Source organism: Phycodurus eques, chromosome 17, assembly GCF_024500275.1.
Source record: "Phycodurus eques isolate BA_2022a chromosome 17, UOR_Pequ_1.1, whole genome shotgun sequence".
NCBI classification, from domain to species: Eukaryota; Metazoa; Chordata; class Actinopteri; order Syngnathiformes; family Syngnathidae; genus Phycodurus; species Phycodurus eques.
In genome coordinates, this window is record NC_084541.1 from 19,613,262 (window position 1) to 19,639,171 (window position 25,910).

The 25,910-nt window shown below is 44.1% G+C and overlaps 2 protein-coding genes across 5 annotated transcripts; both read left to right on the forward strand.

Moving 5' to 3' along the window:
* Positions 1 to 4,198: 4,198 nt before the first annotated feature.
* On the forward strand, positions 4,199 to 7,120 carry LOC133416146 (potassium channel subfamily K member 4). The gene is made up of 6 exons (XM_061702846.1): positions 4,199 to 4,387; positions 5,381 to 5,495; positions 5,576 to 5,736; positions 5,820 to 6,006; positions 6,326 to 6,468; positions 6,542 to 7,120. Exons 1-6 carry the CDS (start codon positions 4,199 to 4,201, stop codon positions 7,118 to 7,120), a joined length of 1,374 nt encoding a protein of 457 aa, XP_061558830.1.
* A 4,715-nt stretch (positions 7,121 to 11,835) lies between these two features.
* On the forward strand, positions 11,836 to 25,810 carry esrra (estrogen-related receptor alpha). 4 transcript variants are annotated; one of them, XM_061702422.1, is made up of 8 exons: positions 11,836 to 12,054; positions 13,266 to 13,347; positions 18,264 to 18,647; positions 20,579 to 20,695; positions 20,821 to 20,934; positions 21,517 to 21,684; positions 22,015 to 22,284; positions 23,123 to 25,810. In XM_061702422.1, the coding sequence occupies exons 3-8, from the start codon at positions 18,269 to 18,271 to the stop codon at positions 23,374 to 23,376; spliced, it is 1,302 nt and encodes a 433-aa protein (XP_061558406.1). In that variant the 5' UTR covers positions 11,836 to 12,054; positions 13,266 to 13,347; positions 18,264 to 18,268; the 3' UTR covers positions 23,377 to 25,810. The 4 variants fall into 4 exon arrangements, with proteins under 4 accessions (XP_061558406.1, XP_061558410.1, XP_061558408.1 ...); XM_061702426.1 differs by having other exon boundaries at positions 13,266 to 13,323; XM_061702424.1 differs by lacking the exon at positions 13,266 to 13,347.
* The last annotated feature ends 100 nt before the right edge of the window (positions 25,811 to 25,910 follow it).

Sequence of the window (25,910 nt, forward strand, 5' to 3'; positions counted from 1 at the left end):
TTGACTGGAAAAAAAATATATTTTAGTAATTTATCTAATATAACCATAATCAATTTTAAATATACTGTACATTTCTATTTTTAAGCAATTTTAAAATGAGCATCTACGGGTATTTTGTCGCATTTTCTCTTTTTTTTTTTTCAACCTCTTACACGAATGTGTACTGTTTACAATTCCAATGTGGCCCTAGAACACAAACGTTCAACGATGTTGAAGTCAGTTGAGGAGTTTCATTGAGACAAAAGTATTGGTTTGCTGCCCTCTTGTGGCATGCGTATGCATGCTTATGTTAGTTGTGATTCAATGGGGGGAAAATGAGATCGCAATTGAGGTACGTGGCATCTCAAAAAAACGAGGGTCAATCGCCTGATGTGCAGCCGGGAGTCGCCGACTGGGTTGTTTTCGCGATTGTCCAGTTCAGTCGCTTTTGGCTGCGTCGCCGGGTGTGCAGCGGGCCTTAGGAGTACCATGGTCGCCAATCTATCGACAGTGATGTGCTTTCACTCTGGCAGACGTAGATACACATTCTGGTGTCCATGTGTCGTGGAGACTTTAGGGGCTCTTTGGCACACAAAATGTCACACTTTTCCGGTCTTCGGCCTTAAGAGTTTCTGGTTCGGCCGGTAAGCGCATCTCATAGTCACGTTTTGCTGGCACAATGCAAGAGGTGCTGCAATGACTCGTGCGTTTTCATTGTCTGTGATTCTCGGTGTCTGCACTGTGTTTTCGTCTTGCGCGGTTGTGCCGACGCGGCGAGTGGCCTACCTCCGTTGACTTGATCGTCCATTGTTACCCCTGACAACGGTGGCTCCAACTTCGACTTCGCCACTGAATGTCGCCCCCCCCCGGCAACATCCGCATATTCCCGTATTCTTCATCACTGGTGTCAAAAACATTTTCTGTGGAAACAATTGAAAGTAAAGCTTATTATTGGGACTAAACAAGAAACTAAATTGTAAAACTTCAAAATCAAATGACCCACCGTCGAGATCACAGGTGTCAAACTCAAGGCCCGGGGGCCAGATCCGGGCCCCCACATCATTTTATGTGGCCCGCGAAAGCAAATCATGTGTGTCAACTTGCATGACTGTTGCTCAAATCTGTTCCAAATTTTTGTATAATATTCATATGTAATAAATAGTACTGAACTATTGTAAGCATGTTTTGCCTCCAAACCCCTTCTGCAGTTACTTGAACAATAGATGAACAAACCATTATCCTTGACTTCTGATTTCAAAACTCGTTATCCATCAATTTGTTGTCCATGTGTAATAATACGATGAGGCGATTAAACATTGATATGGTTTTACAATCAAAATGGCCCTCCGAGGAAAACCGTATCTACAACGTGGCCCGCGACAAAAATGAGTTTGACACCCCTGATCGAGATGTATTTGCATTCAATCCAAGTTCTTCAAAATGTACTGGAGTTCAAATTGTTTCTTTTCCACGGGGACCTAATTTTCAGGCCCCAGACTGAAAGGTGCCACCACGAGTGACGGTGGCAAACGGATCTATGTCCCCGAGAGGCGATGAAAATAAAAAAGATACACGCACAGACACGCAGCACTTCTGTCAAGCAGTATGTGAGGTCTTTGAGAGCAGGGACGCTGCGCTGGCTCCCCAGTCGGCACCGATCAGACCTCAATGAAGCTCGGCATCGATCCCACACTAAATCTCTACGGGCAGCCATGCAAAGAGGCGACCGACCGCATGATGTCATGTCCACCCTTCGACATCACATTTCACAGTGTGCTCCTCTTTTTTTTTTTTCCCCCTCTCTCTCTTTGAGTTCACTCTTACTCCGCTTTCTTCACCCTCATAACGTCAGCTTGATTGAGTATTTTCTCCTCCCTTGTGTGTTGAGCAGCAGCCTCCCTCCTCACCCACATTAACACACACACACACACACACACAGAGTCTGCGCAGGCACCCTCCCCATATGTGCCCACCTCAAGCCATCACTTCACGCTGCATGAGGTGACTGCAACTCTGGCTTCTTCTTGTTCTTCCTTTTTAAGGTAGGTGCACTTGTAGCAGTGAGCACATTCTGGACCCCCCTCAGGTATTAAAAGAAGATGATTATATATGTATATATATTATTATATATTATAGCCATGGCTCGCATGCAGCTGCTCTCAGCAACATCTGCAGTGCTGTTGGCACCCAATGCGAGCCACATAGTAATTCTTTGTCGGGTGGGGTTTTATCTGATTGTGTCACAGTCTGCAGTCGCAGATGCGTTCGCTGCTGTGTTTAATGTCGAAACATGTTCATGTTTCATGTATTTTGCAAGAATATTACATGTAGGACTTATAAAGACCTGTGGCAGTGTGAGTAAGTGAGTGATTTGAACTTTTTTGCTGTCTTCAAGCCAAGAGAGCTGTCGGCTGAAGGGTGTCTGTTTTCAAAAATAACGTTCTGGATACGATTTAATTGTGCAAATGTATCCTCAATTCTTCCGTGAACATTTTTGTCCTGGCTCAAAGTCAAGGTTCACAGCTGGATCCTACTCATATCTTCTATTTGTTGTTTTTGCTTTGTTCTTTTTACATTAAAAGACGTCTTGGTGATCTTTTCAGAATGGCTGCATTTGTAATATTGTTGTCATTTAATTGTATAATAATGAGATCAACAATGACAACAACAACAAAATGCTCAACCGTTGATATGCTCAATTGGGATTTACAGTGCCGAAGTTTGAATGCAACACGAGGTTTATTTATGTGCTGGCTTGCAGTGGTGGAACCACTGAGGTTTCAAAGGTGTCAGATTTGGAAACAGCTCTCAATTGGTTTCGGCACGGTGGGTTGAGCGGTTTGCACTGGTGCCTTACGCCAAAAGGTCTGTGGGTTCAAATCTGCTCTGCGTTCTCTGTGTGGCATTTCAATGTTTCCTCCACCCACGATCCAGAATATCAATGCTGTGCATTGCTTGAGCCTATTTGACATCTTAAGTTCTTTACGTTTGGCTCTGATGCCCCCACCTCGTGCATCGAAATTCAGATCATCCTTGCGTGACGCCGCCCGAAGACTGCGAATTGGCCGTATTCTGAAGGGGACGTTCACGCTTGCCAATACGTACAGCGTGCGTAAGCCCTGCGATGGACTGATGATCGGTCCGGGGTGTACCCCGCCTCTCGCCCCGTGGCCTGGAAACGGCGAGTGGAGACAGTCACGGTGTCGAAGACGGGCGGAGGGATGAACCAATCAATGGGACGCAATGCAAAGCAACGCAGTGCGATTCCGCTGCCAGCGGCAAGCACAACGCTAAACATGCTGCTAAATGATCGCCTCTCTGACTGCGCAAATGAAACTCCAGCGTTATTTCCTCTCCAGGGACGATCTTTTTTAATCAGATCCCAGCTCTCAAACTCAAGGCCCGGGGGCTGAATCTGGCCCACTACTTAATTTTATGTGGCCTACTAAATCCTGATGTTTACATGTTTCTTGCTCAATTAGATCTGTAGCAATTATTATGATTTTACTTTGAACAGATATTACAAGCATTTTATTTTCCTTCGAAAACATACATTGACTTGTGTACTTCAATGTTTGGTTGCCACTATTTTCCACGACTCCTGACTCCAAATACAATTTTTACCAAAAATATACAGTACAGTAGTATACACTGTAGGAACAAATCAATACAGGAATAACACATTTCTATGATTTTTCTCAGATGTCACGGCCCGGTGAGGGAAACGAAAAGTACGATGACTGAATTTGACAGCCCAGCATTAGATTGTAAACGTGTCCAAAGTGTCCAAGGAGTCTGTTTCTCATTCAAAATCCCCCGATGTGTCCTTGCCTGTGTGTAGTGTCCCCTCCAACAAAGTGTGATGTGGACGGGCTCCCCGGCGGTTTCGGATCAAGGGAATCCTTCCTTAGGCCCGGTGAAAAGAAAGACTGGAAAAGGCGAAGGCGTGGTCGCGGTAACAGGTTTGTGGAGCTAAAACGGCACCTGTCTTTGCTTGCATGTTGTTGACCATGTCTGGGTTTGTTCATTTCATTAAGCAGGTCATACATTTAATAGTTAATAATGTTGTAGCCAGCGTTGTTTGTGAGAAATGGGGCGGGGCCTGAGTCCACTGCTTTTGGGACGTTTCAGCTGCAGCAGCTGGGATCCGGGCCACAGCGGCGCAGACCCCGGCAGAGGAAAACCGGCGCCCACATTTGAAGTGAGCGGAAGTGCGGCCATGCGCTGCTCCACCCTGCTCGCCATCCTCACGGGGGTGCTGCTGTACTTGGTGCTGGGTGCCATGGTGTTCCGGGCTTTGGAGGCGCCGCTGGAGGAAGGCAAGCACAAGCGGCTGCAGGGCACGTGTCAGGAATTCCTGATGAACTTCACATGTGTTGGCCCAGAAAACCTGCAAGCGCTCATAGAGGTAGTGCACTCATTCGAGATCTCATAGCCTCCTAGAAATCCAACACTGGTACCAAAAGTCTGCTTTTGGTGGCTTCGTGTTAGGAGCTCTGACGGTTGCAGATTTGCAGTGTTCAATTGTGTATTGTTGTACGTGCACTCTGTAGCATAATGACATGTAGCAACCCGTCAAAAGGTAACACGAACAAGTGAGCATGGTTGCCCTCTCTGCTGGAAGTGACACCCCGCCGCCGTCCACTCCACGAGTTGTTCGTCCCGGGTGCGCCACTCCACTATTCAGCACCTCTTTGACCCTTCCGAGCCACCGTAGTGCATAGTTGTGTTCAGCGAGTGCAAGTCAGCGGCGGCCGCACACCGCATTGGTTTGTGGCATCATGCCCATTACACTGAGCATTTACGTAACATGCACATGATGCATACATTCTGAGGAGGAAAATATTATTACTTGTTCAATATTAAATGGGGGGGGCAAAGCAATCATTCCAATTCGTAAATTGTTATTTTTTTTCTTTTTATATGATTTCAGAATGTTACTTGCATTCCATTTGCATTTCCTTCCAAAATTGGTCACGTTCGGCCACGTCCGCTTCACAGTCAAAGGTTCCGGGTTTGAACCTTTTTTTTTTTTTGGATAACATAAATTCAATTTCATAACATCATGCTTTTCACAGTTGCCTTTTTTGTTTTGGTAAGCTTTCTGGGTCCATCAGGGCGTAACACACACGCAACCACAGCCAACGCTGTCATAAAGCCACACTGTAATCAGAATTCAGAAATGTGCCGTTCAATGTAAGTAACGATGTTTGCCGACTGTGAAATTCATCAGCGTCATTTTTGGATTCATACAAATAATTATTTTTTTGTCAGCAGCAGCTCTATTGATTCAGAATGGAGCAGTCATGTTTTTTTTGTCAATAAATGGATGGAATAATGTAGTGATTTGTAATGTTTTATGGTGGACTCGTTACTGAATTCTGCCACAATTCCATGCCAGGAGGTGGCAGAGGCCATCGGTGCAGGTGTGGATCCTGGCAGTAACGCCACCTATGTCAGCCAGTGGAATCTGGCCAGCGCCTTTTTTTTCTCTGGGACGGTCATCACGACTATCGGTGGGTGTTCGACTGCAAGACCGCTCGGCACGTCCCGCCTGGCGACCCGATAATTCTTCCGTCTGATTCTGCTTATCCAGGTTTTGGAAACATCTCCCCCAAGACGGAAGGCGGTCAACTGTTTTGTATTTTCTACGCCTTGGTTGGAATTCCGTTCTTTGGTATCTTGCTTGCTGGAGTTGGAGACCATCTGGGTACCGGGTTGAGGAAGACAGTTGCCAAAATAGAGAAGCTCTTCCTGGTCAGAACCCCAATTGAACTCGACTTGCACCGCGTGTTGGTTTTGTTTGACCCGCAGCGCTGTGGTTTCTTCTCCGCTGACAGAAATGGCGTATCAGTCCAACCGTTGTGCGAGTGATTTCTGCCATCTTGTCCATCCTGCTGGGCTGCCTGCTGTTTGTTGCCGTGCCAATCCTGGTTTTCCAAAGGGTGGAAGGCTGGACCCTGCTGGAGTCCGCATACTTTGTCGTCATCACCCTGACAACAGTGGGGTTTGGAGACTATGTGGCAGGTAAACTACACCCGTCTCTGAAAATTTCCGGACCTGTCCAATCCGGGATTTCGTGATCCCAATCTGTACATTTTAAGTGACAGAACTTCAGTAAAAAAAAAAAAAAAAAAAAAAGAGAAAGAGATGCATTTATTTCACTTTTCTAAGACAATTTTCATATAGCCAGTGAATTATTCCCGTTTCTTTTCTCATTTGAGATAAAGTACTGCTTGTCCCACCTGTTGTGTCGGTGTCTTCTGTGTGAAATTTGTATTCACCATGCACGGAAGTCAAGGTTGTACAGAAGTGTTGATCGTAACCGTGGCTACTCCTCTTGAAGGGGATTCGGGGCTGCAAGGCAGTGACCACTGGTACAAGCCATTGGTATGGTTCTGGATCTTGGTGGGTCTTGCCTACTTCGCATCCATTCTGTCAATGATTGGAAATTGGCTTCGAGTTCTCTCCAAGAAGACCAGAGCAGAGGTACTTATTCCGTCCTGTTGGTTTTAGCCTTCTAGCTCTTTTCATCACCGCTGATTTGATGCCCCTGTCTTAGATGGAGGAACTGCGAGCCCACGCCACTGACTGGACTCAAAACATCCAGAATATGGATTTTCGGATCTCCGGAAAAATTGATGACCCCTTTAGACGGCGTCGGCGAAGGCGGCGGCGGCGCCGGGATCGCCGCCACGCCCACGGCGGTTCGGCTCCTGGGGCTCCTGAGGGAGAAGATCAGAATGAGAGCGAAACCGATTCGGAATCGTACTCCTCTTATACTTCCTCCAATGAGTCCGAATCAGCATCCGAATCTGAAACCACTCGGTCTGAGCAGGTGCCTGAAGAAAAGAAGGACCCCCTCTTTTCTCAGCCGCTTGACTATTTTGGGGAAAACCTAGCATTCATTGATGAGTCATCTGATGCCCAAAGCGGTCATTTACATTTAGATACTCAATTCGACAACAAAAAGCAACCAAATCCAAAACGCGGCCAATCGCACAAAAGAAGGCGCCACAGGGGGCCTGCCCCACGGGGGAGCCCCAAAAGTCATCGAAACCAAAGAGCCGGTCTCGACAGAAAGGACTACAATGGAACCCCACGACCAGTTCCAAACATACCGCTGAAGCCTCAACTATAAAACGAAGAAGAGAGCATTTGTTGCGAGCACAAGAAAGGATTCACTGTAACCCAATTTGCCCACTGTGGGGCGGACTAAAAAGGTGTGACCAAAAAAAAACAACAACAAACAAACAATTTCTTTATGTGCATTGCATATTTACAGGCACATGAAATTGAAATGTTGCACAAGCTTTGGCCGCATGTGTTTTGCAGATGATCCTCTTGACTTGAGCACATATGCCTTTAAATGTTCAAATGATGTTTTTGACTTGCTGCCTGAGGAATTGCTGCGCTCTGCTGGGCTGAGAGAGGATCAACCGTTCCTATAATTAGCTGCCTCGTTGATTTATTAATTTGTTATTGAACCGTCCAAAATAATGCAAAAAAAAAAAAAAAAAAAGACTAACAATCAGGATGACCAAAACAAACATCAGACTATTTTTGGTGGTGCTGACCTCATACAGATGCCTGCCAACAAACCTTTGAGTGCTGCATTTGTACATTTCTGCGGTGTTTCACGCAAATTTGAAAAAAAATGACTACAAAAGACAGCATTTGTATTTTGACGGCCTTTACTGTATGTCATTTTAGAATAAAATACAACCACCGTGTTTTGCACTGTTTACTGTGGAAACAAGGTTCATGATGACATTGCTGATTGATGTCATCGGTACTGCGGGTAGTGGACCAGTTAAGATTGTGACTATTTCTCATGTAGTGTCCAAAAAAAAAAAAAAAAAACTGCAGAGGACACATGTCAGAGCAGATTTTCTTTTCAATTGTGCGATAGATACCTAGCTTGAAGAATATCATTAAGCGTGACATACAGAAATAGATCCAAGCCCGACTGGACTGATCTCGTCTTCCGACTTTGACTCTGAGGAATGACTGTGCATTAAGCAAGGTCCATAAAGGCATGTTGGGATGATGTGGAAGCACTTGAGAATCCTTCAAATATGTTTGGGAAGAGCTACAATGGAGATTGTAAGCCATGCCTTCGTTCAGGTCCAATGTAAGTGATGTCTGACCTCGTGAATGTTCTGGATGAATTGGCAAATCTTCCTATTAACGCCCAAATATTGCTCAACGTCTTTTGTTAAAGGGGAGACTAAACACATAATATCCTCCCTTCTCACTTGCTGAGGCTTTAACAGCGAGGTGTTCCAATACTTTTGTCCACATTGTGTATGCTGGTGAGGACAAATTAAGCCCGAGCTGCAAGACTGGAATAGCACACATACCGACAAGAACCACTCACGCGTCGGAGGACTCAAAAGACTCGGAACAATACACGATGCCCTTTAATATAAATACCAAAACAAAACAAAAATGTTGTGACAGTCAGGCACTCCGAAATCAGCAGACAATTCCAGAGGAGCTTGGCAAACAGACGAGACGGTAGAAGCCAAGAATACATTTCTAAAACGCACACATAGCGGGGACAAGTGGCACATGGAAGATGGCGCACATGCAGACTAAATATACACAAGAGGTGCATGTGATGATGATTGCAGGCAGGTGAAACACTCACAGCCAGGAAAGGAATACAATACACTGCGCCACGGCACGGTAGCGTTCATTTCAATTCATTGGTTGGAAAATCATTTATTTAATACAATGTATATATATATATATATATATATATATATATTTTTTTTTTTTACTCTCTATGTAAGCAACATAACATAATCCCTCATTTATCGTGAGGGTTACATTCCAGCCTACCCCTGCGACAGACGAAATCCATGAAGTAGCCACTATACGCATAATACCAATACTACACATCCTCATGTTTGACAGTACCTGTGACTGATTGCGTGTGATTTTAAAAGGCGGGGCCCGGCGTCGGAGTCAGCGAGGTTGTCGACTTGGCTGCCTGTTAACTAGCTACCCGTGAGCCACTCTGCACGTGGAGCGACTCGCCGTCACTTGTGGCAAACGGCAGGTCGCGTGTGAATATGTACTTGCATTTATTCTGTGACCTTGGTTCAATGATGCGATTGAAAGTGCACCGGCGGCTGTGTCTATCCTTCTCCGGGTGGAGGGATTACAATGTCTTCTACAGCGGTGGTCGTCAAAATTCAGTTAGCTAATGTTTACTTTACCATAAACATGTAGTTTTGTGACTCAGGCCAGTTGTGCTTTACAATAGGCACATTGCGCTTTTTTTTTTTTTTTTTTTTTTTAATTAAGTGTGAAATGATCCCAAACTAGCGAATAATCCACTGTAAGAATGTTAGAAAGAAAAAAATTCTGCAATGCACCGCAGCCGCAAAAAGCGAACCGCGATATAGTGAGGGACTATATAGTGACAGGCAATTAAATGCTCTTCCACTAGATGGCAGACATTTTAATTTTTATTTTTTTGGGTCCATTTTTATTACGTGGTGTTTCCATGAGATCCCCGCCCCCCTAATGTAAAATATGTGTCTTGGCCCAATAAAGGTCGGAAAACAATGCTCTCATGTAAAACAGCACCAAATTGCCCAGATCAAAAACGCAAGCTGCCTTCACAATGACGGTCATGCTCCATTTTTAACGACACAGTGGCTTTTCATTTTGTTATTGCACGTTAGAATGGTGTACAACTGCACTGTATCATATTAGTTACCCCATCAAATGCAGAGAAAATAAGCTGCCTTGCGACACACTTTGACCTGAACTTATGCATGAAGCAAATAACTGATCTCACATCAAATGTCGTCTTTGTTGTTGAACGCGCAATATGCAGGGCGCACTGTGCGGTAAATCAAGCAAATGGGACAGTTTACTGTAGCATGCGCAAAGATGGCAGGCAGCCTTCTGGCGTGGCGATCAGGAAGTCGGGAGGCTGCGATGATGCGCACTGGCAGTGGGTGACCTTTTACTGGAGGACACGGGCGCGCGCGCACTCGCGCCCGCACGCGCCTTGACACACTCAGCTGCTGGAATGCTCCTGCTCTCCCCGCTGCCGCCACCAGAGGGCGCATACCGACTCGTTCGCCCGCACGCTTTTCTTCCTTCTGACCTGCAACTGAAAATATGCTGTCTTAATGTGCATATTATTCTAAACACATGTTCAGTTGAGCACAGACTGCCTACAGTGTGTTCTTGCAACGTTTGGGGTGGATACTGTCCCAAACTCCACCGAACAAAGCTCTGTGACATTGCAGTGTCGACCATTACTGCGAACCGACAAGCAAGCGCATTCTAACCGGCAGCTAACCGCTCATCATCGAGGAAGACTGAGCCATATCTTCTCGCGTTGTGGTTTACTTGCGCTGCCTCTCGATTCTATGCAGGTTAGAAAGACTGCAGCACTAACGCCTCCAACTGCTCACCAATTTGTATACTCGTCGCAATGCTTATAAAGTGCAGCGTCTAGCTGCCTTGCCACGTATGACTCATTGATGCAGTAATGTGCTTTTCCTGTACAATGGCGTCTTGGTATTTATGTAGTGTATCAGCTGGCACCTGTCTAAGGTCAGGACCTGCTGAAAGTGGCGCCCGAAGGACCCCAGCTGCCATGCGCACTATGTATACACCCCATCCAGTATCGGGCTCGACTGCATAATGCACTAAATCCAATGCTTCCATTTGAAGTCATGCTACAAGGCCGATGGAGCGGGACCGGTTTTGTCGGCGTGGACACTGCAGCGGCGCGATGCGGTGCCGCGCAATCGCAGCGTCTGCAGTGGAGACTCGATGACCTTGCTTCAAGGTCGCGGTGACACCGCCGTCACTTTTTCCTTTCGCGTGCGTGCGTGCGCGCCGCGACCGTCCTGCACCCACAGCCCGTTGCACGCGTGACCGCGACGAGGCGCACGTTTGACGCGACTAGTCAAAAAAAAAAAAAAAAAAAAGGGGGGGGGGGCGACTAGACTAAATACACACAAATGCAGCTTCCTAGATGATCTTTTTTAAATGGCATATATATTTCTAAAATGGACTACAGCCTCGTGCCGGCGCAGCCATCTTTCTCTGTAGTGTTTGGAGGGGGGGGGGGAAAAAACGTCCATCCATCTGCTAAACAGTTGCGATGCACGCAAACTCTGATGTCGCCCGTTAAGGGTTTCGTGTTACACGATCCACGGAGGAAATTCGTCGTCCCGCGAGCCAGTGTCACAAGACCGACGGCATACTTTCCACAAGTCTCTTTTACAGCGTTCGGGACTATTTGAATTGAAAAAGCCAACACTATCATATTCATATATATATATATATGTATATGAAATGTGTCATCACACTACTGTATTGTTGCATGTTGTTCACTGTGTGTTGGTTGATTAAGATTTGGGAGATATCTGTACATATTAAAAAAATAATTTAAAAAAACGAATCTAAAATAACCTCGCTGTCCTAAATATATTTTTGAGATAAAAATTTCCTTCCCCCGTTCCGAAGTTGATGACGCTGGTGGACGTAACTCGGAGAGCAGACGCAAATTTGGGCAGGGAGAGCAGCCGAGGCACGGGACGGGATCTGACGTCATTTGGAATACCAAGTTAGTGAGAAAAAAAACATCTGGAAGACCGGAAGCTAATTGTTAACACGTCAAGATAAAAAGCAATTCTATCGCAATTCCAGTTGTACTAGTTGCCAGATAGTCCATGTACACTTACGTTTTGAGTTAAATATCCAAATATGTAATCTCCAGTGCGAAAATTGCCGAACGTGAGCAACGTCCAGAAGGTTTAGCGGCAAGTGTCGCCAGTGTTTTATTGTGAAATTGCCACAACAGGATGCAGTATTCCCTGGCCGCGAACTCGACCATGTAACACCAGCTTCGGCTGTGAGAGTCGAAGGCGAAGATTTGAAGAGCAGTGTCCGGATCCGAGCAGGCCAAGACGACGGTGTCGCCGCGAGCTGGCATCCCGAATTGCTCGGTCGGGTCGCCGTCAGGTGTGACGAACGCGATATTGCGACCAAACGGACGGCGGACCTGCCCGGCCCCGCGTATAAAAGGCGCTTTCGGTGAGTATCACAATAAACCCGCGCGACTCGAAATACATATTTGGGGTTATTCGTCCGCTGTGCATGTGCGGTTTTTTAATTTCTTTTTTTTTTTTCCAATAAAGGTGCCTTGATTTGTATGCACGTCGGACAGAGTGAAGTTGGCGTGGGAATTTGTCATTGAGTTGTCTTTCCGTTTGTAAGACAACTCTTGTGTCTGTGCACTAAAGCACTTGCCACTTCTAGACGTCATGAAAGGCCTTAAAGTTCCACAATCGAGCCCCAGTGTCTTTGATCAACCTCCAGACGGTATTTTTAAATAGGGTGTACTGTCTTGTCCGTTGGGACAAAATGTGCAGTCTTGTGATTCCCATAAGATAAAGCGAGCCGTGTTGTGCACGCACTCGCCACTTTCTTCCACAGTCCACAGTTGAGGCTCCTTAACTTATGAACGTGAACATTCTCGGAGTTAATGGACGTCCTGCCTCTCAGCACACTGACCTCCCGAATGTAACCGAGGGCTGCTGGTCTAGGATTGAGATCGCTGATCTGAAGGCGTAATCCACTTTGGCAATTAACCTTTCACCGGTTCGAGATCAGGAGGCAAGGTCACCCCTGGGCGCCGCTCCCGGCGGCTGCACGGTGCGCAGCACATCCAAAACCTCGACGTGACTTCAAGTGCGCTTGTTTGATGCATAATCACCGGCCAAGAAAAGGAGCTTGGAAACAATGTCACACCTAAAGGACATTGTACTTTACGGTGTGTCGGCTTCAGCGTCAGCATTCCGTCGGAGCGTGCCAGGCTGCTGTGCGCGAGATTTAAATAAAAGACCGAAATACATAAAGTATGTACCGTGATGCGTGCCAAAGAGCTACGACCAAACTTCAGCTCCCCACGAGGTGTCGGCTTTGCTGTGTGTCCTTGAAGCATTCCTGTGACTTTGACCTTTGGAGCATATCACGCAGCGTAAGGGGGGCGGCGGTTTGTTGAGTCTTGTCCATAAATCTGAATCCATTCTGCGTGGCACACGTTTCTGGGATGAAGTGACGTTCTTTTATGTTCGCCAATGCTTTTGTTGCCACTGGTCACACGGGGGTCATGTTTATCGGGCCCGGATTGAAGTTCAGAGGCTCGACAGGCCGCACTCACCGTTGCTGTCTTTCTTACGACAGTTTTTTTTTTGGTGATTTGAAACCTCAGTAACTTTCAGCCCGAACCATTTACTTCGCAGGCGTCCCGACAGCAGCTGTCGACGACCTACAACGGACGCCGCGGCCCACGTAGCGCATGTAAGCTTCCGCTCCGGCAAACGGGTAATGCTCCCTCATATCTACTGATAGTTGTAAGCAAGCAAGCAATTCATAATGTTTGGAAAGTTGATAACATATTTACAGCGCAATCGTGTAGTGAAGTGACCTTTTAAAGCCGGGGTCTGACTTGGTGGCATTTGGTGTGGTTTATTGTGCTCTTTTGGGTTTGTTTGTTGGCAAGCTATTTGTTCGCTTGCCTTCCGCGTTGTTTGTGGTCCAAACACTTTCAACCCTGCATTTGCTCAAGTGGTTTGAAGACCCAATTGAATGACGACTTTATTTCATAGGTGTGTATTTCATTGGCGTTGTATGCAGCCTGGTGAAATTAAGAAAAATAAGCCAAATTTCTAGGTTTTATTTTTTTATTATAAACTAAAAAATAGGAATCCCTGTCCCTGCAAAACAGTGTCGGCATCAGAGCACATTGTGGAGGGGGGGCATTAGTGGAACACATTCTGCCGCTCAATAAATGTTTGATGATCGTATTTTTTTGTGAACTAATAAAGTAAGCCATCGGTTGTACCACAACATGCAACTCATATTGCCAGAAAATGTGAGGTGTTAAACACACACAATATTAAGTGTTATAAACGGATATGCCACCGTGGGAATTGTTAGGTAAATGACTGGCTGGGGTCGCCAACCTTCCATCAGAATCCATTTTTGTCTACTATTTCATGCATAAAATACGTCAATATGAGTCTGTGACATGGTTTAAGTTTGACATCTATGCAGGTTGTTGATTGAACGCAAAAGTCAATAAACGGCATAAGGCTTGTAAACCGGTCGGATTTGAAAACGCTGCCAGTTGTGACGAAGTTCTGCCAATTAATATTCACGTAACTGCCCACTTTGTGGTCGGTACAACACGGCATTTCCGGGTTTTACGCGAGCGAGTCTCAGCCGCCGCAAAGCCACAAAGATAATACGCTCTATAAAGTATACAATACATTACTATATTCATAATTGATGATGTAACAGTGGATGGAATAGCGAAGCTTGTCATTTTCGCCAGTGATGATCATCGTGGCAGATTCAATTCCAATGAATGGGAGCCAAAATAGCCCCCTCTCTTAAATTTTACCCACGGCCCCTTTAAGATCACGTTCCTTTTTAATGGACCAACAATCCAACGCTCGGTGAATTGCGCTTCACAACAACAATAATAACGGGGGTCTGGCGTCCCTCGTTATTACTCGTTATTATTATCGTGAGTGTCGTGGGGCTGAGGGGCTGCAATGGGGAGTAGAACACTGAAGAAAAAGAAAATAAAAAATCAAAGGAAGCAGCTTGTCATGCTGGTCGTGGCCGCTTACAGCACACCTTCGCTCGATGCGAAGGGAGGAGAGAAGCACGAGTGTGGTGCAAATGAAGCGAATGCGCGTTCAGTGTCTATGACTAACCCGGCTATCAGACCCTCGCGAGGGACGAGAGTCTGAACGCTGCATCGAAGGACGTGACGTCTCTGAATGCTTGGCCGTCCCAAGCTTCTACACTAGCAGACACAAAATAATAACCAATTAGAATATTTCTTTTGCATGCTTAATGCGATTTTTACGTAGGGTTGTAGACGTCACCTTCATTTTCACGCACAATTGTAAGCTTATCTCTTTTTTTTTTTTTCATTTATTTTTTTTAAATATAGTTCATGTAGGGTATATCATTAAATGTTGTTTTCTTCAAAAACTTTTCTTTTGTTGGATTTATCCGTGGTTTGCCGAATAGCTCAATATCGGCACTTGTGATGCATATTTCGAGTGACAGAGAAAAATAAAACCGTTGTATCTGAAGGTTACAAGAGCACCATAATCTTCAAATGTAGTATTACATTTGGAGGGGAAAAAAAATTGAACAAAGTAATTTAAAAGGCAATACTTTTGATTTATTTCCCAAAGTCACAGAGAGCCACATGCGGCTGTGGAGCTGCAGGTTGCAGACCCCTGCCGTGGGGGATGGGGGGCAGTGAATGCCCACTATGACGCCATCACTGCTTCAAATCTTCCCCCTTCGGGCTGTTGATGGCCACTTAGTAGGTGCTCTGATCTTCCAGAGAAACCATGACATCATTCCGTCTCTGTCCACCATACAGCTAGTAATCTTGTTGCAGGCCAAGCCTCATATTTCGAAACACATGAATGGATTTGGGGTTAGCATAACTGTGACTCACCCGCCCTGAATGCGCTGCATGTTTTAGTCTTTTATAGTTCAATTCATTGGGGAACTGCGACGCTGTTATGTAGCATAAAAGGAGATAATCAACACTAATAATACAATTAGAAAAAGTAATTCTGATGAGAATGCATGATTATGGCAAATACTCGACTCTTAGCATTCATGCATTTAATTTCATTTTTATCTTTTAAAAGGGCGTCAAGACAGTACAGTAGTCGGAGTGGTGTACAATAATGGTCTCGTGAAGCGTTTGTTGCCCAAACAGCTGTTTGGCTGGGAGAGGTGGCTAGCAGCTAGCAGCTAGCAGCTAGCAGGCAGCTAGCAGCTCGGCTCATATTAGCAACACTACTGCGGAGCTAGTAGCAGGCAATCGGGATATTGCTTCTTGGACTTATCTGAACCATATTGTCACGCAGCCGGGAGACCTCAGCGCTGAAATAGTCTCCCCTACAAGGTAAGACGTAGCCCAGTCTGGGTCAGTGACCAAAATAAATCTGGATGTAGCTCGGTCACTGTGAATGAACCGTTAGCAAATGCGAGCTGGTTAGCTCAGGGAAGCTAACTTGAAGCGTTTGGCTAATGTGGGAGCCAATGCTAACATGTTGGTGCGTTCGACTGTTGTTTTTATTCGAGGTTAGGACAAGAGATCAACGAAAATTCGAAGCCTCCGTGGCAAGTCAAAACACCCGACCAGCGAATTGAGGCAACTTAAACTGGGTTCGATACAGTTCAGCCCGCTTGACTCGGACGGCTCCATAGGCTTGAAAATGCTTTTTTTTTTTTTTGGGTTCAAGATGTTCGTGACTGAGCCAAGCAGAAGTCGGCGTGTGCAGCGGTGCGCACGGGAAAGAACTTGGGGCAGGCTGAACGCAATTCCACAGTAGTTATACATTTGGCTTCATCCCTTTTGGTGAGAAACGGACACTTTTAAAGATCCACGTTTGCAGTGACACTAACTGCCGCATTCACAGGACGGAGGGGGCAAACTCCTACCAAAGTTGCCAGCTGTGATTGCACGGGCTTTATTGCTGCGGCAATAAATGTAAAGCGTACAGAGTCACTTGGTTGTGATTGATATCTGGAGCTTGTTGGGATTTAGCAGGTAGATAAGTCACTGTGATCCCTGTGTGATGATGGTATGTCACACTCCCGCCATGGCTACATTTATCATTTCTATGAATGACTCAGATTTTATCTTTAGCTTTTCACTGACCTTTTTTTTTCCCCCTTCAAAAAAATGCTGCAGTTTCTTTCATCGCCACAACTATTAAATGCACTGTGTGTTGATGTAATAGACAAACCTAAATGGAACAGTGTCAATAATGGGGTGCAAAATATAACAGAATTAAAATGATCCTAAATCACACTTCAATACTCTTCCAAGCAAAGTCATAGATAGATCATGGAGAATGTTTGTCTTTATTTGGCCTGGTAGTCTATTGAGTGGTGTCTTGCAAATGTGACACAAATAAGATGGAACCCATCTGCTTGCTCCCAAAGTATGTGTGCTCATTAGAGTTTATTACGTTTCGTGTCAAAGACCGATTTGTTGTCTTTTGCCCAAGTCTCGGGAATTTGACCACCACTTTAAAGCCTAATGCAACTTGCTCAAGGTGATCTAACCATGCTTATTACTCTGTTGTTGTTGTTTTTAAGTAGACATTGTAAGGATGACAAACTTAGACATGCCAAATTAGAGCTAAAATTCAGTCCTGTATGGTGGCATTTTATAGTCTTGATTCACTCTCTGCTCATGGGCAATAGTCTATTAACATGCAATAATCAATTGAACCATAGATGGAAAATATTTATTCCTTTAGTATGGGCCAAACTGTTTCACATTTTTCTGACAGTATTTTTAATGGTTAATGGGAATGTCCTCGTGCACCTTATCGCATGTACAGTATGGACTTTGTGTGCATAAACATGTTTGCTGTAATGTTACTTTTTTTTTTTTTCCATCGAGAGGAGCGAACGTGCATTGCTGCAGCACTCTTGCAGCCTTCCATATTATAACATTAGGTATGCGTCTGGAAAGTGAAGAGCGAGCGCGCTTTACGAGCAGTGTGACCTTCATGCAGTCACCTTGGCTATTTTAATTTACGGAGATGCCTGTGCCGAAGACTTCACACTGGCCACACTTAAAGTGCAGTTTCAATAGGTGCGGAAGGCTTGGATTTGGCAGAATCCCATTAATTTATTCCATGCCTTAAAATAATAGCTGACGTGCACAAACAAACCAGGCTTTTCTGTGTAGTAGCACGTTTTACTTCATTGACAACTTTAGATGAAAACTATGCCAAATAATTCAGTAGTGATCAGTATAGTTGAGGGGAGATGAGATAATCCTTTATTTGTCCCACAATAGGGAAATTCATAACAGCTTTATGTGGCTGTTGGATATTGACAGGGTCGTGTGACCCCTGTTGGGCAACATTTACACTTTGATGAAAATGTGAAGTTAAAGTTAACCGATGGGATTGAAATGCAGCAACATTGATTCAATCGTATCACACTGTTGTTTATAAATGGCAATCGTATTTCAATTTTCACTCTGCTGTATATTGTTGTTTCACACCACACACACAACTAGACCACACATGCAGGCACATCAAGGAGCCATTTCGGAGTGATGCGCTGCACAAAGGGCGTAGCGCCCTTGAGCTTTATTTTGTTTGCTTACAGATGAGCTACGGCTGCCCCAAATGCTGTTTATACTTTTATTTGTGTCTTTTCTTGCCCTCTAGACATCATGTCTTCCAGGGATCGCCGGTCAGACGTCTACATCAAGGCTGAACCGAGCAGTCCGGAGGGAGGCGGGGGAGGTCGGACCAGTCCCGGCGGGGCCTCTTCCGACTCCTCTCAAAGCGGAGGTGGCGAGACCAGAGGAGACGGCGCTAAACGCTATTCGCCGCCGCTCTACACGCCAGCCTTGCGATGCCACTTCAAAGACGAGAGCGGAGACGGAGCGGACGAGGGATCGACCGGAAACGGTGCCGGGCGGTGCAAGTATGCGCTGAGCACGTTACCCAAGAGGCTGTGTTTGGTGTGCGGGGATGTGGCTTCAGGCTACCACTACGGCGTGGCTTCATGTGAAGCCTGCAAAGCTTTCTTCAAGAGAACCATCCAAGGTATGGCAGAGCTGTAGAGCAGCTTTTCTTTCCCCCCCGTACATGAATTTGTTTTTCTGCGTTGGCGTGTCGAGTAAAATATAGTAAATAGTGCAGTGATTTATAGATGAAAATACGTTTGAGATTTTTGTAAAAGAAAGTTTAGTATGGGCAACAGGCCGGTCCAGTAAATGTACATTACAATATTACAATACTGCTCACTGCAGAAGACCTGAATATTTACCATTTTTATGTGGCATGAACATAAGCTGGTGTTTATTTGATGACAGCATATGTTGCAACACAGCATGTGCAAGTGACCTGTAATGCCATGGGGGTAAACGGACAGCAACAGATGATTTCCCAAAAACTATTGTTTCCATTTTGTATTCATCCACCTCAGATGAATTCAAACCCAGAAAAGGGAGCTCCGGATTTTGACGATTCAACTGTCACTTCGCATTGGACATCCTTAACTCAATCCAGCGCTTAACAGTTTACTGGCAACAATTCTCAGAGAGAAGTCCCATATTTGAAGCAGTTTCATATCATTTCACCTCAGGCAGATCCTGGATCATAGTTGGCAGAAAACCCACAATTCATTTGTGACATTGGGGTGATACAATTAGTGAATTCAAATGTAGTTTTTGTTTGACTCGATATGCGATTATGTTTTGGAATTAGGGTTCTACTGAGATGTGAAACGGCACAAGGTTCGCCTTGACAGTACACCATTCGAACAGTAGAGGCCTGACCTTCACCACCATAACACTACTGTTGTTAACTTAAAAACAAACAAACCAAAAAAAAAACACATTTAAGGGATGATTTCCATGCATAAACTAAAACCAAAAGTAATTTTTCTTTATCTGCATGCAAATACCCTTTTTTAATCTAATTTTATTTTGCAGTACACTAAGTAAAGAAACTTAAGTGTAAGTGAAGATAAGCTCTCATATTTACATGGCTTCACTTTTTTCCATATTCTGTTATGTTACACCCTTAAAATGGAATAAATTCATTTTACCCTCAAAATTCTACACGGCACCCTATAAAGACAACATGATTTTTAATCTTTGCACTAGATTCGGATAAACAACAACTCACGTACATAAGCATTCACAGCTTTTGCTCAATACTTTGTTGATGGCCCTTTGGCAGCAATTCCAGCCTCAAATCTTTTTGAAAAGGATGCCACGTGCATGGCACATTTGTCTTTGGACAGTTTTGCCCATTCCTATTTGGAGCAACTCTCAAACCCCATCAGGTTTGATGGGAAGTGTTGGTGCACAGCCATTTCAAATCCCAGATTTTCAGTCTGATTCAAGCCTGGGCTGTGGCTGGGCCACTCGACTCAGTCGTCTTAAAGTCACTCCTTTTGATATCTGATATCTTGGCTGTGTGCTTATGGTCATTGTCCTGCAGAAAGATGACCCGTCGTACCGGCCTGATGTCGAGAACACTCCTGTGGCAGGTTTTCATCCAGGGTGTCACAGCGCATTGCTGCGTTCATCTTTCTCTCAATCCTGCCTAGCCTTCCAGTTCCCGCTGCTGAAAAACATCACCACACCACGACCATGCTTCACCTTAGGGATGGTTTCGGCCAGATAAAGACCTGCGCGTGGTTTTCTTGAATGAAGCATTTGTGCCAAAGAGTTCAATTGTTGTCTCATCAGACCAGATAATTTGGTATCTTCTAGTCCTTCAGGTGCCTGTGGGCAAATTACAGGCGGGCTACCTTTATTCACTCCCGATTTTATTTCCAAATCAGAATTGAACAGTCACTCACATGCTGTTATGCAACATAAATGCAAAGTCACAACCGCTGTTCAGCTGGTTTACTGTATGTATTTTGCATTCTGGCGATGGTATAAAGGTCCTTTTCATGAATTTGTCAATTCATTGATGATTGACTACTTAATCATCTGATCATTTTCTATTCTTGCATGAAGGTAACATTGAATACAGCTGTCCTGCATCAAACGAGTGCGAGATCACCAAAAGGCGCAGAAAGGCTTGCCAGGCATGCCGCTTTACCAAGTGCCTCAAAGTGGGCATGCTGAAAGAGGGTGAGCGTCACTTCCACCAAACCAGAAGCAGATTATTTGGCTGGTCACTGGTGCATTTATTTATTGAATTTTTTTGCTATTTGTGTTTTTCTCAACATAATATTTTTTTTAATGTCCTTTTGCAGGAGTTCGTCTTGATAGGGTGCGAGGTGGACGACAGAAGTACAAAAGACGTCCAGAAGTGGAGAACGCAACATACCAGAGCGTCCCCCTATCACTAACTAAGGACAATGAAAAGGGTTTGTAATGTTTCTGTAGGTATTTTTGTTACATAAATCAAACTGCGCACAACAATTTGAGAGCAGAACTAAAACAAAATCGGTGACAAACACAATGGCAAAAGTCATCAGAATGTGTTTGCAAACACTGCCACCTACTGTACTACACTCAAGTCCTTCTATTTATGTAAATAATCACGGTTACATTTGTATGTTTGCTCAGGCACACACACAATTTTTTTAAAATGGCCAGTCCATTAGTCTCCTCACAAAACCAAGCCCATCATTTTACAGATGGACTCGATCCATATCATAAATATGAATATTTAACTGTTCCGAACTCTGGTTGGACTGGATACTTAGTTTGTCTTATAATATAGTCACTGCATAATTTTCTTCATATTATTAATAATAAATGTATTTAATTTTTGCTTACAATTTGGGGAACCAGATCTAGTCAAATGTTTTCTGCTAGTCCTTTAAAATGTATAAATGTCTCTGTTAAATTATTGGGTACGAACATATCATTCGGCTTAATGAATATTCTAATATCCTTTTTTTTTTTAATCCCCCCCCAATCTTGTTTTGGTGTTTTGTGTACAGGTTCCTCCAACATCATCGTGTCCCACCTGTTAGTTGCAGAGCCAGAAAAGTTATTTGCAATGCCTGACCCCCTCCAGCCCGACACAGCCCAGCGCACTCTTACGACCCTTTGTGACCTTGCTGACCGCGAGCTGGTCGTCATCATTGGCTGGGCCAAACACATTCCGGGTAAGAGATGCAGGTGGAATACAGAGCGAACAATCCCATAGTTTCAGCATAACTTTAGCCCACTAACAGCCAAACAGTGGCGTAGAAAACAACTTCCTTGGAGGAGGTATGTTTTCATTTTGTAACTGTACTGGCGGTTGGGCCATAGAATGCTTAGCTATTCTATATGCTGGAGGTTGTGTTCTTATCAAGTGGATCTCAGTATGTGGTGCTCTAAAGCTCTGCTGCCAGTACTTGTTGTTTCAGCTGACTCTCAAATTAGAGGCCTGTTGCCAGTTTTCCTCTTTAGCATTCAGAACCTTCCCTCTGGCTTTTTCTATTCCCCCGCAGGCTTCTTGTCTCTGTCGCTAGCAGACCAGATGTCTGTGCTACAGTCGGTTTGGCTGGAGGTGCTGGTGCTGGGCGTAGCGTACCGCTCGCTTGGCTGTGAAGATGAGGTTGTCTTCGCCGAGGATTTTGTCCTTGATGAGGAAATGTCTCGTGTTGCCGGCCTAACGGAGCTAAATGCGGCAATCAGTCAACTCGCCAGACGTTTCCGTGCCCTCAGTGTGGACCGAGAGGAGTTTGTCATGCTAAAAGCCATCGCGCTTACTAACTCAGGTACAGTACATCTCGTGTTGTTGTGCAGACAGATGTTTACCGGCCAATTAAATGAGTTACAATACAGTAACTACGCATTATCATACTGTGAGATGATGTGAGAGATTGTTCTTACACCTCTCATAGCAAATTAAATTCAATTATTAATACACTTCTTAGTACGATGCAGAACAGTTCTGCAACTTTGGCAATCATTTCATCGTAACACCTGTCTCTTGACAGAATCAATCAAAACTAGATATAAACTGTTTTGTAAATGCATATTTTTTGAACAGAATTTTTTAAATTGTAAAAAGTGATGTGGCAAATTAGTGTAAAAATGATATGTAGAACATGGTGACGCTACCAAAAGTTTTTACAAAACCGTACAAAACGTGCGTTTAGCTGGAGGCTTCACCAAAGCAGCCTGATGCCAATTATTGCAAGACACGCATTGTAACCTTTGAACTGACAGGAATCATTGTTTTCCAACTGATGAATGTGTGAAAGTAATGTTGTGTATGCTGGGAACAACAAGCACCATTAGTTTGGATAATGTCAATGTACATTAAAATACAACACAGGAAATGCTTGTTTGGTTATACTGTACATACAGTTTCCATGCCAATAAATACATACATACGCATAACTGCTACAAAAAATAATGGAAGCGTAAACAGGCAAGTCTGAAAGAGGAAGCTGAGCTCTGTGTTTTAATGTATGGGTAAAAGTAGTCAAGATGACTGGCAAGTCAGCAGTTCATTTAGAAATACACATCCACTGTTTAGTCAATAAAGGTTGGGGAAAGTTGCGAGAGTAAACACAGTGGGTCATCACGTCCTCCCTGTTGCTCTTTCAGACTCTGTTTACATCGAGGACATGGAGGCCGTGCAGAAGTTGCGGGACCTCCTCCACCAGGCCCTGCTGGAGCTGGAGTGTCAGCGCCACCCGGACGACCCCCAGCGAGCCGGCCGCCTCCTTTTAACGCTGCCGCTCCTCCGGCAGACCGCCGGTCGGGCTCTGACTACTTTCTACAGCATCAAGACCCGTGGTGGTACACCCATGCACAAACTATTCTTGGAGATGCTGGAAGCCATGATGGACTCTCCCTAAAGGGAGCAGCAGCAAACGTAGGATGACGCAGAGATCTAAGTCTTGATCAGTGGGCGAATTGTTTGCCTCAAAAGAGAGATTTTATTAGAGAATTATTCATGAGGACAGGGATTCTTTTAACATTGTAGCCTACAAGAGGAAAGAGAGACAGCTTACAAATAAAGACCGTGCCCGCTCTCAAGTTGTAACTGTCAAGCTTCAGTAAGCACTGTCAAGATCCACATTTGTGTGGAGAAAAACTGAGAAGTGACACAACCTGAATGCCAAGTTACTTGCAGTGGCCTCCGTGACGTTTCATCGCAGCATCATTCTGCAGTTGCATAACCACTGGAGAAGGTGGAAGTCATCCAGAACCGACTTCAGTCATGTGGCTTTTGAACTTTGCAACGAATGCAACGGTGACTCACAAAAGCCATAACATATCCGGCAAAGACTTGAGGGTCCACTTTAGTACACAGGGTGCATTATTTTACTATAGTTTAGTGCCGTTGTAGGCAGATTTTTTTTTTTTTCCAGGACTTTCTCGCAATATGCTAAAAGCAATATAATGACTTGATTATTGTCGATCACCTTAAAATGGATAATGTGGTTAGTTCCTAGTTTGTTATGGGTTGGTAGTTCTCCACTCTCAGGACCCCAAGTACTTTATTTTATTTCATCCATAGACTGGTTCGGACCTGGTAAGAGAGAACTGTTAAAAATGTGGGAAGTTTGGAACCACAGGTTTAAACGTGGCAGTGTTCTTTTGAAATGTATAATCTAGGGGAAGTGCACATGAAAAGTGTCCCCTAGAAATCCTCTCCTTGGACGGTATTATAATTTGTTTGTTAATCCTGTTAGCACACGAAAAATGGCTTCCATTTGCAACCACACTTTTGAGTGTGGCAACATCGAGGTTGGACAGAAAGAAATGCACCTGCCTCATTTTTGTTTTCCATACTGTTGTCCTCTTGACCCTTGTTATGGACCTCAGCCATGCTGCTCTAAAAATTAGTTTAACGTGTTCCTTTCATGTGCATTTTCTGCAGTGAGGAAGTGCATTGCAAAGTAATCAGTTGTTTCAATGTACTTTGTGTTTGTACGTGTCTAACTTGTAAGCGCCCGTAATGGGCTCAGGGCAACTCGAAATGCAACATTGAACGTTGAACCCTTGTCTGACTCCGTACCCTAAGCCTCAACCTATTCATTGTTTGTATGGTAAGACTTCCAAAATAAGTGATCGTCATTGCGAGCTTCACCTTCAATGCACCTGCTGTCCTCCTTTGAATCCTCTGAAAATTGGCCAAAGTGCCATTAATCTTTTAGCCATGTACAGTTACAGTGATATAACTAGCAACATGCAATTTATAGTGGAAAGTGATGAAGCCAGCAAATGTGACAATTTCCTTCATTACAAATGTACAGTATTTGTGCAGCTTAGAGTGTATTGAAATTTGTTTGGTTTTTTTCCTTTTCCATACATGTTCCTTTCTAAGATTTTAAAGGTGTGTTGATGTGAATGGGTTGGATTTCTACTCTTGACATACTGTTGTGGGATGGAGATTTAAGATGTTCATTTAGGAAATTAGCAATGCTATGTTTTTCTTAACTGTGTTTTCTGAAAGCTGTTATATTGCAGGGATCAAAATGTGGTTTCCAGCAGATATGTGAGGCGAGAGAAGTGTAGTAGTATGCCAAACAGACAAATAACTGTGGAGACAAAATGTTCAGATCTTGTGATTTGCTCATTTAAATTAGCATTTTGGGTACATTAAATGTTTTCCAGTTCAACAAACGTTTTTAAAGATCTTGTCCTGCAAAGTTGTTCAACTTTTTATTGGCTACAGCATACTGATTTGCTGACTAACCAAATTTTGAAACGTGTAGAAGACGAAGAAACGTCTTTTTTACGTGAAGCTCGTGTCTTCATATTAATACTGTTATGTTTTAGGTACGTGGCAACGTGGTCATAGGAACCCAATGTCTGACAGAATGGGAGTCGTTTGCAGTGCTGCAATTGCAATTACAAAGTCATTTGTGGTTTCTGTGTAGATTTAATATAAATTAGCAATACAATAAGTTACCAAAACTCACTTGTTTCCTTGTACAGACGCCCTGTACATTCAACATTGCCAGTTATGAGAAATAGCCACTAAACTTTAAAAGCTCAAATCAATGTTTGTATTTTGACAGATGATTTAAATTATTAAATTATATTTTTTACTCAATATACTGTTTGTTGACACTGTTTTGTTTTTATGCGTGTTGCTGGCTGTGAATTTCTGTGTAGGCTTTGTTTTCTTTTAAAGTTGGGTAATAGTTTTGATGTCCTTGTCTAAACATGTCCACATTAAAATCACTGTGAATAAAAGTGATATTTATTCCACTGTTTGAGGCAACAGGGAGTGGATTATTTTGAGGTGCTATGAAATAAATTGACACACTACCCACCTCATATCATTGGTGTCATTTCTACTCTTGTACAGTATTTGTGGTTTTAAAAAAATAATAATCATCGTTTAACCTCATATACATCGTGGTCATTTTACATGCAC